Genomic DNA, 18994 nt, shown 5'->3' on the forward strand with positions numbered 1-18994 from the left:
CCACTGCTGCTGAGTGAGAAGCTGCGGGTGGTGGGGGTGGACATGTCCACTGTCTCCTGGATCACTGACTACCTGACAGGCAGACCACAGTTTGTCCGTCTGGGCAGTGTGCTGTCTGATACGGTGGTCAGTGGTATTGGAGCTCCTCAGGGAACTGTTCTGTCTCCCTTCCTGTTCACCTTCTACACCACTGACTTCCAGAACAACTCAGAGTCAAGACATCTGCAGAAGTTCTCTGATGACTCTGCAGTGGTAGGATGTATAAGGGATGGACGGGAGGATGAGGACAGGGCAGTCGTGGAGGACTTTGTGGAGTGGGTGGGAAGAAATCACCTGCTCCTGAACGTGGCCAAGACCAGAGAGATGGTGGTCGACTTCAGGAGGAAGACGACGGCTCCACAACCGCTGAGAGTTCTGGGAGAGGAGGTGGACATGGTTGAGGAGTACAAGTACCTCGGTGTCGCCATTGACAACAGACTGAACTGGAAGACCAACATCAACGCTGTCTACAAGAAGGGGATGAGTCGACTCTTTTTCTTGAGGAAACTTTGATCCTTTAATGTGTGCAGCGAGATGTTGGAGATGTTCTACCAGTCTGTTGTGGCCAGTGCTTTGTACTTCACTGTGGTCTGCTGGGGGAGCAGCATTGGAGCCGGTGACACCAACAGACTTAACAAACTGGTTAAGAAGGCCGGCTCCATCATCGGCTGCAAACTGGACAGCCCGGAAAAGGTGGTGGAGAGGAGGACGCTGAACAAACTATTATTCATATTGGATAATCCTGACCACCCTCTCCACCACCTGCTGCAGGGACAGTGGAGCACTTTCTCCAATAGACTCCTTCAGCTCCGCTGTCACAAGGACAGATACAGGAGATCATTCCTGCCCACTGCAATAACACTGTACAATAAACCACCTCTGGCAAAATCCATCACACAACAATAACACTGTTGTCTGTTGTCTGTTTTTCTTGGTTGTTCAAATATAAAAAAAAAAATAATTAAAAAAAATTGCACTATTGTTTAGTTAGTTTTAATTTAATTATTCCATTTTATTTTATTGCATATACTGTGCATTTTTATATTTAATATTTTTTACTGTTATTTTATTATTTCCTGTATATATAAATACTGCTGTAGCGAAAGAATTTCCCCTTAGGGATTAATAAAGTATCTATCTATCTATCTATCTATCTATCTATCTATCTATCTATCTATCTATCTATCTATCTATCTATCTATCTATCTATCTATCTATCTATCTATCTATCTATCTATCTATCTATCTATCTATCTATCTATCTATCTATCTATCTATCTATCTATCTAAAATGCTTCAGGAAGCCTGTGGCAATGAAGCTCTTAGCCAGGTGAGGTGTTTTTGATTGACCGTCACATTTCCAAGTGGCAGAATGTCACTGTGCAAGACCGAAAAAGGCACATCAGGCCAGGCGCACAATCAGGTTTTTTTGGTTTTTTTTACATTCATAGGGCTGTGCACTGTGAATTCATCCCCCATGGTCTGACTGTCAACACAGAGTTCTAATTTGCATTACATTCACTGCAAATGACCTGAACTGAGGCGTGATGGCACTTAAGGTTTCCAACATGCCAATTTGCCTGCTCACAGCACGTTGAAAATGTAACAACTGTAACAACAGAATTGTTGCTCACCACCACTCCTACGTGCTGGATTTGGCTCCCTGCTGCTTCCATCTGTCCCCAAATAATTTGTCCCAAACTTTGGTGTGCGCTCTGCTCAAATTTCAGTGAAGTAAAACAATCGCAGACATACCCAGATAACTGCTCACAAAATCATGTGTAACTCAGGTTCTGATTCTGATCAAGCTACAAAACTTGGAGTTTTTACTCACAAAGGATACATCTTTGCTGTGCTCGTCTTGCACGCGAGCGGAGCAGTCTTTGAACTTATTGTTCCACCCTTGTATATTGAATGAATTTTCTTTGTTCACTTTGACATTTAATTTATGCCATTGTTTGGCACACTACACTGAGCAGCGGTTCTCATAATACTAGGGAAATAGTTATTTATGATATTATTTTCAACATGTCAAAATTTTACTGTTTTAATCATTATTTTTATTACTATATAAATATTTTAATATATTTTTCTCATTTTGAGTTTGATGCCTGCAATACATTTCAAACAAAAACCTGAGGTAGTATTTTATTAAAACTCATGTTCAGTATAAAGCCAGTTCAGTATAACAAGAACAATCTGAATACTTTGTAAGAGACAGACCCATGTGAAGTCAAGTTCAGCTTCATATTTATAACTTTAGTTGTGGTCTTTTGTTCAGTCACACCCTCACTGATAGTCACACTGTAGTGGCAACGCACTCGCTTACTGTCACAGGACAATGAGTGCGGGGGTGAGACTGCGGAGAGACAGGATTTTTACAGCGGAAACTGTAATATTCCCCGCCCGTGGAGAGAAACCTAATTAAACAGCGTGACAGAACAATGAGGGCCACACCTGCATGTGCGGTTTATGTTAACCATGGCACGCCCTATGGAGTTGTTGGAGTCATCAGGCAGGCAAGATGAGAATACATGACAGAGAATCACTGTGCTTTCAGATTTATCCCAGACCATCCATGTATTATTAGACAGAAGTGCTAAACGGATGTTTAGGGGAGGCGGTTGTCGTAGCCTGTCATTGCTGATGCTAAAGGAGCTGTTAAAAACCATCATCTTGCATCATCTTTATTTGCAATTGGGATGTTTATATTAAAGCAGCAATCAAACATATACAGTCATAGCTCATTGGAGAACTCAAGGGCTAAAAAAGACCAAAATGGTAGCGGTCCCTCTAAAACATATGAAATAATCAGTCACCAATCTCTTCTCCATCAGCATCATGCTAGTACTGATGTCAGCATTGTGGCTAAATACTTACATCAGCATTACTAACATGCTCACAATGGGGGTGTAAATATGCTACAAGCATGTGTAATTCACAATTTTGATATGCATAATAGTGCGCTAATTCAATCATTTGTAGTAAACAGAAAGTGCAGCATATGTTTGTGGAAATGTTGTTCACTTTTGCAGGCGCTGGCTCAACGAATGACAAAGTAATATTTTGACCTGATCATATTACTGATGGAAAAGTCTGAGAATCGCATCAAGAAATATTTATCACGTTATTATATGTCATCCTGAAGAGGTCATGAATATCAGCAACAGATACCATTTTAAGCAATCCAAGAGTTGTCAAGACACCAAAGTCAGTAGGATTCATCCTCTGGGGATTAGGAATGTCTATTCAACATTTATAGTCACTGAGACATTTCCAAAAGGACGACTGACTCTGCCATCCGTAGAGCATCAAAACAATTATCCAAACACATAAACAAGAAGAATTTAACAAACTGTATATACACTTACTCCTGCATACTATTGTTTGTCACATATTTACATAGTGACAACATTTAAAGTCTGTGGGGTCTCAGTGGTTTAAGGAGGATATGGTGGACACAAAGACAAAGAAAAGAACATAAAATTATCAGCATTTATAGAAGTCTGAAAGAGTCATATGCACGAGCACAGGTACTGTATATAGACACACACTGTTCCATAAACTCAAACACACACCGAGTAGCCTACAGAAGGTCAAACATAATGACACATCTCTCTTGTAATCTCTAATTGTCTCTTTCATGGACACACACATTTCTCCACCACCACATCACACACACAGAAGCCTAAAGACATGCGGTAGCTGTGTCCTCATCTTTACCGCCTGCCCCATTGTAATATTTGTTGTTTTGCACCGTCTCAGCTTCCATCACTCCCACACAAACCAGATCAGCCAACTCCAAACAGTTATAGCCACTATGGTGTTCAGCTCCAACATGACTCAGAACAAAAACATAAGATATTTTCCATCTGAGTACACTGTGCAATATCCAGAACAGGACCATTTATTCTTATTTTGATGGCATCATTTGGCAAGTGCAGGTTCTCTCAAAAGGGATGCTTTACAGCCATGTACTGCACTGCTGATTTGTAATGTAAGTATAATGTAAGGTCAGGTGTAAAAATGTGTCAGTTTTGTTTTTTGTTTTTTAGATTTTATACACTTTATTAATCCCCGAGGGGAAATTTCTTCAGTTATGTATGATAGCATGTTAGCATGCATATTAAACCTGACTATCCACACAGCACAGACAGCAGATCAGCATAGTTAACCAGTAGCTGGTGGAATTGATAATTGAATTGATCATTTTGATTTCTTTCTTCTATATAGGCTATGTAAACTGCTATTTTACTGCTATTTTATTGCTTTTCTATTATTCTATAATTATCTTATTATCTGTATCTATTATTGCTTCTGTATGCTGCTGTAGCGAAAAAATTTCCCCTCGGGGATTAATAAAGTAACTACCTACCTACCTACCTAAACACATTAGAAAACTGGGGGGCTGACAAATTCTGAATTGTTTATAACAACAATAATGATTTTCACTTTTGGGAATTGTTATGAATTGCAACAATTAAAAAAAATAACTTTTAATCTTATCACTTGTTTCTGTAACTGTAACTTCTGCATTTTCATTTTACCTGGACAACGCACTTACCTATTTCTGTAACTTTTACGATTTTGGTATTGAATTCTACTGAAGTTTGTATGACTCAACTTTTGGAGATTTTCGGGCATGTTGTTAAACTATTTGGCAAAGATGTTAACGTAAAATATTAAAAAGGCCTATTTCATCAGTGCCCTTTTTATGTCAGAAATACTACTGACATTTTTAGAAAATCTTTCAGGTTTGTGTGATTTAAAAAGAAGGGGCTTTGATATCCGTCACATGTCACACAAGTTTCTAACTGCACCTTGCACAATATGCCAGCATGATAACTTTGCCAATTTGAAAATACAGAAGTTTGGAGGATAAAGTATGTCCTGCATTATCTTTTAGATTTTTTTTTAACTCAGGTGCTACATGCCACACTGCTGTCATGCAATCGGAAGTTTTCCACAAGTCAATAAAAAGGCTCAAAGTTCCTCCCAGCATCATTTCTCCACTCCTCAAAGTTGACATAAAACTGAACTTTTTGCCAAACTTACCCATTCTCCTGGTCAGCGACTGAAAGGTTAAGTGTTCCCAGTGGGGTTCATACTTAAAGCTCTTGGTTCTTGTCTTCTTCTGTGCAAACTGTTTGTCTCTGTCCCCACTTTTCCTTCAGTCGGACTTTGTTTCTGTCTTGCTCTGACTCCCGTCTTGGAGAACAGCTGGGCCGACCACCTCTGAAGTCCACCGGAGTAGGACTGGACAGAGTTTAAACGTGACTGGCCTTAAAGGGTTTTCTTGAGGAGAAAAAGCCCACATCCCACTTTCAGTCAAGCAATGGAGCATAGTTTCAGCTGGGCCGCCATCCAAACAGACATGAAACTATTCTATTTCGGTCTGCCATATGAGCAGTGGGGCTGTTCAGAGGAGGGGGGAGATAGATTCTGTGGTGGAGCATGTAATTGCAGAGTGACCACTTATGGTGAGATGTAATTGCAGACCTCATCAGATGGAGAGAAACTGCCAACAAGACAAGGTAAAGAACTTTTAAATAAGACTTTTGAAAAAAAAAAAAGAAACAACACAGACCACATAAATAAATGAGGAGCTGGGTTCCAGATGTGGCAGCACAGAGAGGGAGGGGAGGAGAAGGAAGAGAGGGAGGGACAGAAAATAGGGCCAGAAGAAGGAACTGCCATGGCAGCATAATTTTTTTTTGACACGCTGAAAGGGTGTTTACTTTCCCAGGAACAGTCACACAGAATGCAAAGGGGACTTAGGGACGGTGAGAGGATGTCGGGTCTAGCCTTATGTTGTTTCTGGACCCTTACCATGAGTGCCTCTGGGTGTCTGGTTTCACGTCAGCCTTGGAAATGACTACCTTATGGAAAAAGTGGGAGCTTTAAAAATGGGGAAGGAAAATGAAAATATAAACGGCAGTCGGCTGGTTCCCATTACGAGCAAGACTCAGCTTTCCAGGGTTGCTGCAGCTAATATTGTTATGTATTCCTGAGTGAATAATTACCATGTAAAGTGGGCGGCTCACACACACACACTCCCATGTGCACATAAGGTCCTGTTACACTGTATACAGTCAATAAATATTACCTTTACCATAAATCTGAATGTAAACAGCTAATTTCCCCACAAATTTCACCTCATTTCCTGGCCTAAGCAACAGGAGAGTGCTCATTGAAGCATTCTGAGAGGCACATTGCTATGTGTGAAGGTAATCCACAGCTAGACACAATTACTGAAAGGGATCATTTTTGGGTAATAACACTTGGTTTATGTCTCAGTTAATGCCTAAAATTTAGCAATGATTGAATAAAGTGGGTGTCACGTTCCATACTTCAAAAAATTACAATCAATCATCTATTTGTTGTATAAATGAATGTCTCCCCAGTGGCACTGTCTGCAAGTCACCTTCTCTAGGTCAGAAGATCCATGAATCTAATCCATTGGTGGACAAATACAACTAGTCAACAATGTTGCAATGTGTGCATGTGATTTACTTTCATGTTCTTCTTGTCTTCTACTGCTTGCAATTTGTTTGGACCCCGATCATAACATCTTGCATCTATATTTCTAATTATATATGTAAGTGTTATGAAAATCACAAGCTTTGAAAATCATACATTTACAATGTAAATTTCTTTTATTACTGTAGTGCTGCCGGAGCGCACTGGAACAATTGTTCTACCACTTATTTTTCTCCAAGTGAGGAAATAAAATGTTTATAGTTCTCTTGATTGTTGAAATTGATTTATATTTTGAATACCCAATCATGTCTAAAACGTATGTCATCCAAGAGACACATTAAAAATAAGTGGAATAATCAAAGTTGTCATATTGACATCTAGGCCCCTATTTCAAAACTTTTTCAACTTCTCATCTGGTTTAGTAATCTACCCAGTCGTGCAAGGCTGTGTGACACTGCGCTATTTACGCGCAAAAAGGTGAGGGCGAATTACACACGGCAGCTGAAGCCATTTAATTATTGATTGGAAAGTAAATTATTCAGACTTAATGCTCCTGATGCAGTTTATGACACCACAACATCAGTGACGTTTGGAGCACATTGCTTTTGATCAGTTATGTAAATAAATGCTTTGCGTCAGGAGCTTTAATTGTGCGTAATTTACTTCTGCTCACTCAACATGGTTCCTGTACCTAATTTCACTATGTTGGATGAGTGTTTCTTATTCACTTTGTCATTTAATTAATGCCAATGTTTGGTCTCTATAAGATGCAGATTTTTGTCCATATATCATTGAGCCACTCCGTACACTAGGGAGTGGTTCTCGTAGAGAGTAATTTATAATGTTAGTTACTTCTTCCCAAGCTAATTTAGCATTATCCGCCCATGGACGCAGACTCATAGTACCATGAATTTGGTGATGAGAGCCAGAGTCAACACAAAACTGTGTCAGTTTCATCCTGCTAATTATTTATTCCTCTTACTGCGCCACAGTTGTTCTTGCATTTGTGTCTACCAAAGTACCAAACAAGTTGGCCACACCTACTTCCTCCACTGGCACACTTGTGTTTGCACTGCACCTAATCGGATGAAAATAGGGCCCTTAAGGTGCATTGATTGGTCCACCATGTCAAATTAAAGCCTCAATTTGATCCATTCTCATTTACCCTATTAAAGTTCATGCATTACACACATTAATACAAACTCCAAACTTCCTTTAGGCTATCTGTTTTAAACTAAAAGACCTCTAGCATTTTATTAGACAGAAACCCTTTAATTCTTAACAAGGCTTTTATCGTATAAAATTTGCAAGAACTTGTGAGTGAAATAAAAAAAATCACTTCTTAGATGAGTAATCCAGAACACCCTTTGAAAATAGCAGATTGTATTTTTGACTTTTTAATGATAGAAAAAGCGGTATTGAGTATATTTAAACTTGTCACCAAAGGAACAGTGGTTACATAACCTCAGAAACAGTAACAACTTAACCCTGTGCGTGTTCATGTGTGCGCTCACACATTAAGGACATTGTTTGAACATTAACACACAAACTAAACCCTGAACAGACTTGAATCACTTTCCCAGGATTAGTGATAAACGTTTCCATTACTACACTCTCTCTCTCGCTACCTGGATATTGCCTGCCACTCACTGCCTAAAGACTCACAGATAGACACCAAGTCAGACCCTGGCAAGACCTTCCCCTCCTCAGACTGGCTTTAGTGGCTAATACATTCAAATAGCTACTTGTCACATATGGCAATGAGAGGCAGAAGTTCTATTGTTGTTTTTTAGCAGCCTTTGAAGAAGATTTCCCATTAGGCATAGACACTCGTGAGTTAAATGCCTCCACATAAGAAGCATGTCTATGGTCAAGTCAAATTTCTGCTGTCTGTTATTAGCCTGGCTGCGCCAACTGTCGCTCACAGTTTCACTTTTCTTCGCTGTGAATACAGTCTGGTAACTTGGCTCATATTCGCGTTTGCACAGCAACTCTGAAGGGCGGACAAATCAGCGACGGTGGTTAACCGCGTTTTTCACGCCACTCCTTCATTGTGATTGGACGGCTGGTGACAGTGACGAGCTACTAACAGCTACTCCCGCTGACCTGAAAAAACCGCCAAACCTTCAGGACAGAATAAACCTTCAGCACCTTGTCAAATTGTTGGCATTCATTCAGAAAATTTGAAAAATATGCTCTATTTGTGGGATACAAGGTAGTTGCAGCTGTAGAGTGTCGGCCAGTTTTGGCACTTGCTGATTGGTTAAAATGAACCCGAGGTCTACGGCTAGTATGATGGAACAACTGTACATGATTCCCTATGGAGGATGGCCAGACCCATATTCATAGAGTGAAATTGGGTTCTGGTTAGCACCAGGCTAGTCTGTCATAACAGACAAATATCTAAAATGTTTGAAAATGGCTGGCTGTAAGAGAGGAGTGTTCTGAAAGTAGATGAAACCAAGACCATGATGTCTAATGTTCTGCTAAGCAGGAATTTTTTTTTTTTTTTTTTTTTTTTTTTTTTTTACGTAAACTGTAGCTTCTGTTTGTTGATATATCCATTGTTGAACATTTGTTTAAAAAACAGATTTTTAATGTTCTAATAACTCAGTGTCAGAGAATGGAAAGTAAACCCCTGGAAGATGATTATTTTTTCAGAAAGACTGATGACAGAAATACTAACATACTAAGATATAGATGTTTCTGCAACAACAGCTAGCCATGATGAGACTTTTTGACTTCAGCTTTTTCCAAAAATGTCAAACTTTCCATTAAAACTTTAAAAGCAAGGATCTTCTTAAGCTTAAATTTTGAAACGTGTTTGTGGTGTACGTTTTCTGGGAACTGGACTAGTGGCACTTTTTTTTTTTGGAGATGAGGTCTCCCTTCTTGGTTTTTCTTATACGTACCATTTTATTCCCAACTGGAAGGGCCACATTCAAAGCAGCTGTGTACCATTAGGACCGCTATTCTCATTGGCATAGTGGGATTGTTAGATTACTGCTGAGGAAGAAGCTTAAAACTGAACCGACCCCACGAATCAGCCCTGAACCTCCCGTCCCCATCAATTATCAGCATATAGAGAGGAGGGGCTATTCTTTCCCTCCTCAGTCAAGCAGAAAAAGTTTCCATGCGGATTCCAGCATGGCTCCAACTTCAGCGCTGATTTTCTCCAGACAGACAGACAAGCAGACAGATAGTGAGGCAGAGAGTGAGCATGAGTGGAAAGACTGTAAAAACAACTGACAGATGAGGGTTTTAGGGCTTGAAGGGGAATAGAGCAAATCCCCTTTTCTGTTTATACTCCAACAGCATAAGTTGACATATTAGTCATACATTTCCTCTCATCTGGGAAATAATAAGTCATCCAGTGGAACAATTGGACTTATAACCAATCATTTATTGTTCTAAGTGTCTACAAAGTGGATTGACGTGTCTGCTGTTGATGGCTGCTATTTTCCCCACACATTCCTTGTTTTCTCACTTAAACTAAATATTAATTTAGTTATAAAATGTATTTGACATAAATAATTTTTCTTTCTTGGTACTGACAGCTCGTGTGTGCTTTTGCATGATGCACACAGTGACAAATATCCTGTATTTGCTCTGGTGCACACTTGGCATTCATCCGTGCAACCAAACAGGATCAACTGTATCCTGTTTTTCACTTTTCAATGGGCTCATTATCCTCTTAATTTCCAAGCTTACATCCCATATTTGTCATCCAAAACTTAAGGACTTTGATTTATCCTTCCTTTGAGTGTGAAAACACTGCACCTCAAATAACTTAAAACCATTATGGTGTATATATAAATAAATACAACTTTAAACTGTAATTATTTATTTACATGATATTTACCTGTATCATTTTGTGCAATTAAAGTGATTTATGTGAAATTAATGTTTTATTGCCTGTTACAGATCTCTCCACTAATCATTACATCAGTAGTTCTGTTTTATTTTTCTAATAATGTTCACCTTCTCTTTTATTGTGCTGTTCTTTGCAACTTTCCTCGGGGGTTAAACTTAATTTCACTCACAAAGTAATCAGCTGAAGCCCAGTATTACATGTGACCATTAAAGAATATTAACATTTCCTCATCCGGACCAAGGTTTGAGCTAGCAAGTTTTTTGAGGGATCATGTGGTTCACACATGATACAGCTAGAGGGGTATTGAGCAGTTTTCTTTGTCTTTTTAACCCCCAGTTCATACCACCCTACAAAATAAAATGGTACTTTTTCCTTCTTTTAGGATTAAAATTTTCTTTCTTCATTTGGGTGATCATTTGTGAAAATATAATTACACCATTTGCTGCTGAGGAAGCTGAAACTTTTACCCTTAGCAGAGATTCTTTTGACATTTTCATCACTTGCGGCAGATCTGTCAGACTCTGCAGAACTCCACTCAAACTTTTGTCAAGATAATCACATTGCCACCTATTGGAGGGCCACTGCAAAAACAAGTGAACCCCAAAATGATCAGTCAATTTGCATTAAACTGAACATTTGTTGATTAAAAGTGAACCAGTCTGCTGGTGCAAGTACAGTATGCAATGGCAAAAGGAGAATCTGCATAATACTAACACTGGTCAAACAAAGCTTTTAGTTCTGTGTAAATTCTGATATGATTTTGATTGAAATGTGATGTGAGCCTTGACTGGAGCTAAAGAACAAGTCTGACTGCAAGTTTGGCTGCCTTTTATTAAGCAATGCCCCATGCACTTTATATTTCTTGTATTATCATGTATCTCAACACATCCATGCCACTGTGGTGTCAGTCAGAAATACTCCCAACAAAACTGATGTGTTTACACCTACAACAGACTGTGGATTTATTTTTCAAAATTTTAGAAATTATAGATATGTACTTCATGTTTTCAGGATGTGTTTGTGCATCTGTCAGTGGGAAATACAGTTAAAACCTAATCAATGAATTACAAAGTTCTCTATTCATATGAGGTTCTACTTGTAACCTTTAAAGATTGATCATATTTATCAATATTAATAGCACAAATATAATGTCTTCCTGCACCTGCTTAAAAAGCTTTGAAGAACAACACAAGTACCCCAAACCCGAGTGTATCTAAAATACATTTTAATCTTGCTGAAATTAGTTTTCACAATATTGTTTACAATATTAATCTGTCTTCATTCTCTTCATCCTCGCTCAGGTCGTCACTCTCATCTCGAAACCGAACTGTACAATCATGTTCATGTAAATTGTTCTACATCAAGGCACAAGACAACAGCCGTTGTGGGGGGGCCTTGGGTAGGCTGATCTTTAATGGCATCCCTCTGGCACACAGGAAAACAGAGTACCTTCGGGAGGAAAGGGAATTATGGAAAATGTAGAAGTATGGACCGAAAGGGGGAGAGAGGGGTGTCATGGAAGAAATGTGCTCTAACGAGGTGACATGTGGAAAGAAAATAAGGGGATAACCACTGCTGCTTTCATTTTTATTTTCCAATGATACTCATGTATAAAAAAGAGGAACCAGGAGGCTATTTTTTTTCTTCAGGAGTTCATTTGTTCATGTACATAAAGTAAAGTGCTTTTTTTTTTTTCTCTTTTTTTCTCTTATTTGTCAAAAGCAAAAGGGTTCACTAACAGGATGGAAATGGGGTCAAGATGTCCTGTGGTGTCTTTTTTTTTTTTTTGTCTGTAAGAATGTGAAAGAGTGGATAAAGGGCCAGTTCAGTGTTTATTTTCTGCTCAATTTTGTTTTGGTTGATATTTGTTCTCAAGTTTTTTCTGATGTTTTCTTCAGGTTTCAACCTCTGAAAGACAAAAACAGACAGAAAGAAACTGAATGTAAATGTAAGGCTTAGCATTCAAACTGCTGTTCATCATTATTAAAAACCTCGAATTTGATATTCATCTGTTGTATAAAATTATTCAGTTAAAGGTTCGAAGACCAATTAAACCAGTCTTCAAAATGTTCTCACTTTTTTTAAGCAGAAAAAATATTTGTTTTGTTTATTATAAAATCAAACAGAAGCAATGGGGAAAAAAAGAAAGAAAATAGACCAAAAATAGATGTGTCTTTATTTACCGTTTCCCTGAAGGTTTTGAAGTGCTCACATTTGGATGCTTCTCCTCCGCCTGCCGAAGGCCTTGGCGCCGACGTTGGTGGGGACGAAGTTGCTGTTGCCCATTCCCCCCGACCGGCTGAGGAAGTCCGCCAGGCGGTGAGTCACGCAGGTTGCCGTGTTGCAGGCTCGCTTCTGTGCTGTAACGCTGCTTTAGGAGAGCAAACGGGGGTTAATGCTAGGATCTGTAGGGACATACCTCCATACAATACTGAAACACATACACACACACACACACACACACACACACACACAGCATCTGTGCACACACACAGCATCTGTGCACACAGTTAATTTTAACATTAACACGTAAAATACATAAAGCTAGGATTTATAGGTTAGAAATATACAATAAGAATGCACAGTTTAATCATATATAATCTGTATTTTGAGATTTTTCTTACCTTTGGAATTGGTGAGAGTTTCAGAGATAATTTCAAGCACTATAAAACTCTATTGACGTCCATGTGACGTTCTATGTCAATAGTATATGTTATAACGATATAAGTGACCACACTGCGTGTTTTGGCGTCCCTGAGAATGAAAATGAGCTCAGGCTTCCTGGTAGAAAAATACGTTTATTGAACAACAAACATGGTGTCACATGAGTGGATCATTTATTAATGGTTAGATTAAGTGATTACTCTCAACTCTTAAATTTCAGGGGCTTCAAAATACCATCAAATGACTCCACGTACAGTACAAGGAAATGGATGTCTAAACCGGTTCCTACATTTGTGAAAATTAAGTCTGATTGTCTGAGATAAAAGGAACAATTCATTCTCTGCCAAAAAAAGATGTGGAAAAAAAAATAACTGAAAGTTAAATCTTCTCATGTCAATCAAGCAGGTAGAATCGACATGCACTTGCCAATCCGAAAGCGAAAAGGAATTAACTGGGATGAAGAGAGGGAGATGAGAGGAGGGGAGGAAAAGGGAGAGAAAAGGAAAGGAAGAGGAGGAGGAGGAGATGCGGGAAAGGTAAAAGAGGGACTGAGGGTGGATGAGGAGGAGTTAGATGCTGTCAAATGTCTCGCCGTAGCTTGCATAGCGGTCGCTCCCAGGCGCACTGCGCTTCTTGCCCGGTGTTCCTGCTCCCACGTTCGTGCGAGGGAATGTCTGCAACTTGTGCAGCTCCTGAGACAGTTTGCCCAACACACAGGTGCTGAGGTTGGAGCAGCGCTTGGTTAGGGGCCTGTCCATGCTGGTAGGGAGGGGACACACAAAACACATGCAGAGAGCAGGCTCATAGAAATGGGAAAACATGCAGGTAACACTTTCCTTATCTTTTGTCTTTCCTTTTCTTTTAATTCACGCACCTTTCCACTCACATGCATTTCTTTCTCATGCCATCACAGGTATAAGAAAGTAAAGATTAAAAAACATTCAAATTTCTTATAGCACCATGCCCCCCTCTCCCTTCCCATCATTCAAAGAACTTGTCATCCATTTTCTCATGCGCCAAAACCCCCACCCCCACCCCAGTCAATCTTTTACACCCACAGAACAAACAGAAACCAGTCTCTTCCCACTGTCATGCAGCTCCACTCAATTGACATCATGCACACTTGTTCGTTCTGTTAAGCATACACTGTTCTCATGCCCGGCAGGCAGGCAGGCTCGAAATAGTAGTCTGTTCATACAAAGTCAAAATCAAACTCATTCATGCGGGAGCAGGGTCATGACAGAGAATGTGGATCATTTTTTTTGTTTTTCTATGTATCAGCATGTTTTCTTGAAATAAAAATTTGTCTATCCTTCGGTTGGCTAAAAAGTACATACCTCTAGCTCTGATTGAAAGTGGGGAGCGAAAAAGAGGCATCTTCAGCTGTGTTAAAGTGAGACCAGAAAATAATGCAGCCCCTAAAAACATACACAGGGTCCGATAGGAAGCCCAGCAAGGACCTGTCCATTTTACCTTTTTAATTAGGCCAAAGAAATTTTAGTTTTACCCGTTTCTTTCCACTCTGTCATTAGTCAAATCCTTCTTTGGCCGATTCTGTGCAGGGAGGAAATGTTAAACAGGTTTTTTTTTTAAAAGAGTTTAAAGAAAGAAGAGTCATCTGTACCTGTTTCCTTCAGTTGCCTGCTGCTCCAGCTCCTCCGCTGTCATTTGCACGAACTCCTTGACGATGGCGTTGAGTAACCTTCTCGCCTCATAGTCCGTGAGCGTGACTCGGTCTGACATGGACTCTAAACCTGGTCTGTGGTGAGGGGGTGAGTGGGGCAGATTTAGGGAACAGATGATTTTTTGAGGGGGGGGAAAGGCATTGAGATCAGCATTAATGTAAATCCTTTGCCAGAGTTATCACCTGCAGTTAAAAGGAGGGGGGGGGGTGGGGTGGCGGGGTGTTTTCAGGGTGGAGTGAGGTGCTGGTTGAGTGACCATATGGTTAGGAGGGCTGTTGAGTGGGGAGGGGGGGTTAACTGAGACGTCACCACCTCAGAGAGGAATGACGTCTGAGTTGGAGGGCCCCCGGCCAACGACGGAGAAAACAATCTGCGGAAAGTGCCCCATCTGAGAGAGGGGCTGATGTGCAACCAGCTTTAGATTTATTACAAAATCGATGGCTTCATGGGAACAGTGTGGGGAGTGGCTTGAATGGGCCGTCATATAAATATATAGATCACATTTATCTCCCCCCCTAAGTGAAATACACTTATTTTTGTGTTTCCATTAGCCTTGTTTAAATAGTTGCATCTAGCACAATTCCATCCAGTGGCATTGGAGTTATAATAGGATATACAAGCTTTTAGAAAAATAAAGAAAACTATGTGGTTTCAGACATATTTTAAACCTAAAAGTGCTCAACTGATCATTTGTCTTGATCGCGTCTGGTGCCAAAATTTAAACACCATATATTAAGGATTAACCAGAAAAATGATTTGTGTATGTGGTGAATTCACACATATCAATGTATACTGTTTGTACTGGTGTAGTCTTATGCATCTCTGAATGTGTTTGCACTTCTTTCCATCAACCTCACAATCACATCCTCTCCATTTCTTTTTACATTTTGTAGCACTAAAAATTTGAAATGACAATATAAAACAAAACTAAAATCTCCTCTATCTCTTAAAACTGTTTTTGCATTTCCTCTTTCCCTCCTTTTTACTGGTTGCTTGTAATACTAACAATACTTGTGGGAATTTGAGTCCACCTGAGCTTTTCCACACATTTCAAGTTGCTGGGAAATGCAAGTCAAAGTATGAATGCTGAGTGTCTCACCTGGCAGGAGCGGCTTGTGAGCAGTACATCTGGCAAATGACCAGGGCGTAGGCAACGAGGAAAGCTGAGATCTTCAACATAACCATTGTCCCCTACACAGGGAGAAAGACACCCTCCATCAGCTTCTTGTGCAGGACTGTTGCCATTCACACTCACACACTGCTGAAACAAGTTTTCAAGTCCCCTAGAAATGTATCTACAAAAGCAGCCTGCGTCTAGGAAATGTACTTGCTGGTGTTTGATCCTGTTGCGCTGTTGGGAAGAAGTTGCAAGAAGGATTTCCCAGAGAGGTAAGTTTTGTTCTACCTTTATCTCAGCTTGCTGCTATTTAGCTCTGGTCTCCTGCTGAACATTCTTTCACACAACACCCCTTCATAGCTGAGCCACACATCAATCACCCCTACTCTTCCTCTAAAACGCAATCTTCTTCAAAATATCCTGCCGAGAGGACAGGTAGTTCCCACATGTCGCACTCCACAGGTCCCGGAGCGTGACATGCCTGCGGGTTGGAATGTGTGTGTGTGTGTGTGTGTGTGTGTGTGTGTGTGTGTGTGTGTGTGTGTGTGTGTGTGTGTGTGTGTGTGTGTGTGTGTGTGTGTGTGTGTGTGTGTGTGTGTGTGTGTGTGTGTGTGTGTGTGTGTGTGTGTGAAGGTAGGCAGGGGTTCTAGACTGTGCAATGTATGTAGCACTTGCTAAAACTGGAAGAGGAGGGGTGAAAAGAGAAAAGGAGGGGAGGGGTGGGGTTGGGGGGGACTCCAAGCTTGCCAACTCCCTAAGGGACCAGTGCATTAGTGTAATGAACTGCCAGCTCTCTCTCTCTCTCTCTCTCACTCACACACACAGTGTCTGACACACACACACACACACACACACACACACACACACACACACACACACACACACACACACACACACACACACACACACACACACACACACACACACACTTAAACCTGGTCTCTCCTACCCATTTTCCTCTGTCACTTGCTGTTCTTTTCTCATGCTTGAACTCATTTTTGAGCACCTTTCTTCTCTTTCTTAATAATTAGTGTCTCCGTTTGGCCATCGAGTAGCAGACTGGACTTTCATAGAATGAATGGCGGTGATGCTGGTGACCCCAGCAGCCACACTCCATAACCATTTACCAACAATTTCACATCAGTTCAACACAGAGACTCTCCATTCATATCCCCTCTGATCCACACACACATCCGACCTGCTCATCAGTTACATTGAGAGTCAAACTGAAATTCCAACACATCGCCCAACACAACAGTAAAAGTCAACACTTACCTTCAGTGATAATCACCCAGCAAAAAGTAAATAAATATATGTCTCTATATATCTCTATGCAAAACACAATAAGTTGACTTTCTCTCAACTTGCAGAACAACTCTTGATTCTGTTGCATGCAGCGCCAAAGCACCAGCCTATATATCCCACCACTTGGATTTGTGCATTGACTGTGTAGGTGTTTAATTATCTGCTAGCAGCCAATCATGTCGCGCTGATGCTACAGCGAGCCAATGGGACGCTTCCCCTCGGTCCTGCCTCACTAATAAGGGATATGGCTTTGTGCTGACGTCATTCTTCAGTCACTAAGTGCTCCATTCATAAAAATCCACCAGTCATTTGGACCATTTGCTATCCCCAATTTGCATTGATGTCATTAATTCAATAGGAGGCAAAGCAAACTGGTGTCTGTGGAGAAGCATCACCAGCAATAAATATTTTAAGAACCTTCCAAAAATGTTACATTTCATGCTATATCTCAAATGCCAAATCAATAAGAACCCCTCCCCAACCCCCACCACCACAACCACCACCCTCCGGAGTAAGCACTTGCAGGCGGGGCCATCTGCTGGGAAGGGATGAATACTACACAGTGACACACTCCTAGGGTTTTCATTCATAATGCTGCTTGGACAGCACCAACTCCAGCTCGACACCCACCGTGCTTCAGCTCAATATACACCATCTACAACTATCTTATGTAATCAGCTTCCTATTGATTTGATTTGGCACAATATAATCTGCTTTACCACAAATGATAAACCCATGGCACTTAACATACAAAAGTTTATATTTAATTACTTCCAATGTACAAAGCATTGTGCAATTTTGATCTCATCCAATTTAATTTGTGTGTTCGGTGTGAAGTTGTCCTCTTACAACAGCTATCGCAAACAGACTTGTTTGCAGTAAAACCTAAGGTAAGTATGATAACCTCCCTCCTCAGTGAAACATCAAACCGTATTGAGTGAATAAAGAGATAGCACAGCCAGTCCACTAATGATCACTGCTGCCCGGCCCTCCACCCACACAATGAGCAAACGAGTTGTCCTCAGCAAAGACCAATCGATGACAGGGTCCGACAAGAGCTGTTTCTAAAAGCAATTACACAACTGTTTGTTGTGCACTGTCATATCAATTCCCTTCCTTTTCATTAGTGTGCTGGGCAGCATGTGTGTGTACTGTATTTGTGTGTGCCTGACCCTTTGTATTTCACACATAGGCGTGTGTGTGTTTGAAATGTGTGTATCTGCGTACACTCAAAGTATCTGCACAGTGGAAAATAAATGGCCATTCAGTAGGTGTGTGTGTGTAAGATTATATGTCAAAGGAAAAGAAGGGGAGGGGTTGTCTCCTCATGTTTGCGTCATAGAGGAACCCCATTAGAGAGGATGAGCCTTTTAGTGCTATTGAGTCACAAGGCTCAAGCGTGTCAGACACTAAATCACTGCTGAATAGACAGCTGCCAGGTCTCAAGCCACATCTTTGCACCTGCATTGCTTCCTGCAGATCTGCAGTCCTACAAAACAGATGCGGATGGAAGCACACTGGGAGACAGAAGACATTTTCGTTACCAGAATCCCAACTTTTACTCAAGCTGTTTCACTCTTTTAATCTTACATTGAAAACTTTGAGCAGTTTGTTGAAGTAGACAGTGGGTCATGGAAGAGTATAAATGGGTCAGTAATGAAAACAAAAACTAACTATCCCTCAGTTCCTTTAACTGGGACACTTTGAGCAAATACTGATCATCATAACCTTTTGAAAAGTAAAATTTTTTTTCTCAGGACCATTGTTTTCCGCCACATTAGGTTTAGATAATAACCAGAGAGCTGGGTGTATCTTTAGTTCCTTGCTCCT

General features: G+C 40.5%; 2 protein-coding genes across 4 annotated transcripts in view; both read right to left on the bottom strand.

The window, feature by feature from the left end:
• Positions 1-18994, bottom strand: part of LOC138619177 (nuclear receptor-interacting protein 3-like) — a 260883-nt gene that overhangs the window by 154440 nt on the left and 87449 nt on the right. The gene's annotated exons all lie outside the window — the stretch shown is intronic.
• Positions 11967-17218, bottom strand: LOC138619179 (calcitonin gene-related peptide-like). 3 transcript variants are annotated; one of them, XM_069695476.1, is made up of 5 exons: positions 17135-17218; positions 15842-15933; positions 14682-14816; positions 12577-12761; positions 11967-12301 (listed from the first exon to the last, which is right to left on the bottom strand). In XM_069695476.1, exons 2-4 carry the CDS (start codon positions 15925-15927, stop codon positions 12602-12604), a joined length of 381 nt encoding a protein of 126 aa, XP_069551577.1. In that variant the 5' UTR covers positions 15928-15933; positions 17135-17218; the 3' UTR covers positions 11967-12301; positions 12577-12601. The 3 variants fall into 3 exon arrangements, with proteins under 3 accessions (XP_069551577.1, XP_069551576.1, XP_069551575.1); XM_069695475.1 differs by having other exon boundaries at positions 12577-12764; XM_069695474.1 differs by lacking the exons at positions 11967-12301; positions 12577-12761 and adding an exon at positions 13172-13816.

Source organism: Brachyistius frenatus, unplaced genomic scaffold, assembly GCF_029030835.1.
Source record: "Brachyistius frenatus isolate BFR_SWC_R1_liver_20210118 unplaced genomic scaffold, ASM2903083v1 Contig_19, whole genome shotgun sequence".
NCBI classification, from domain to species: Eukaryota; Metazoa; Chordata; class Actinopteri; family Embiotocidae; genus Brachyistius; species Brachyistius frenatus.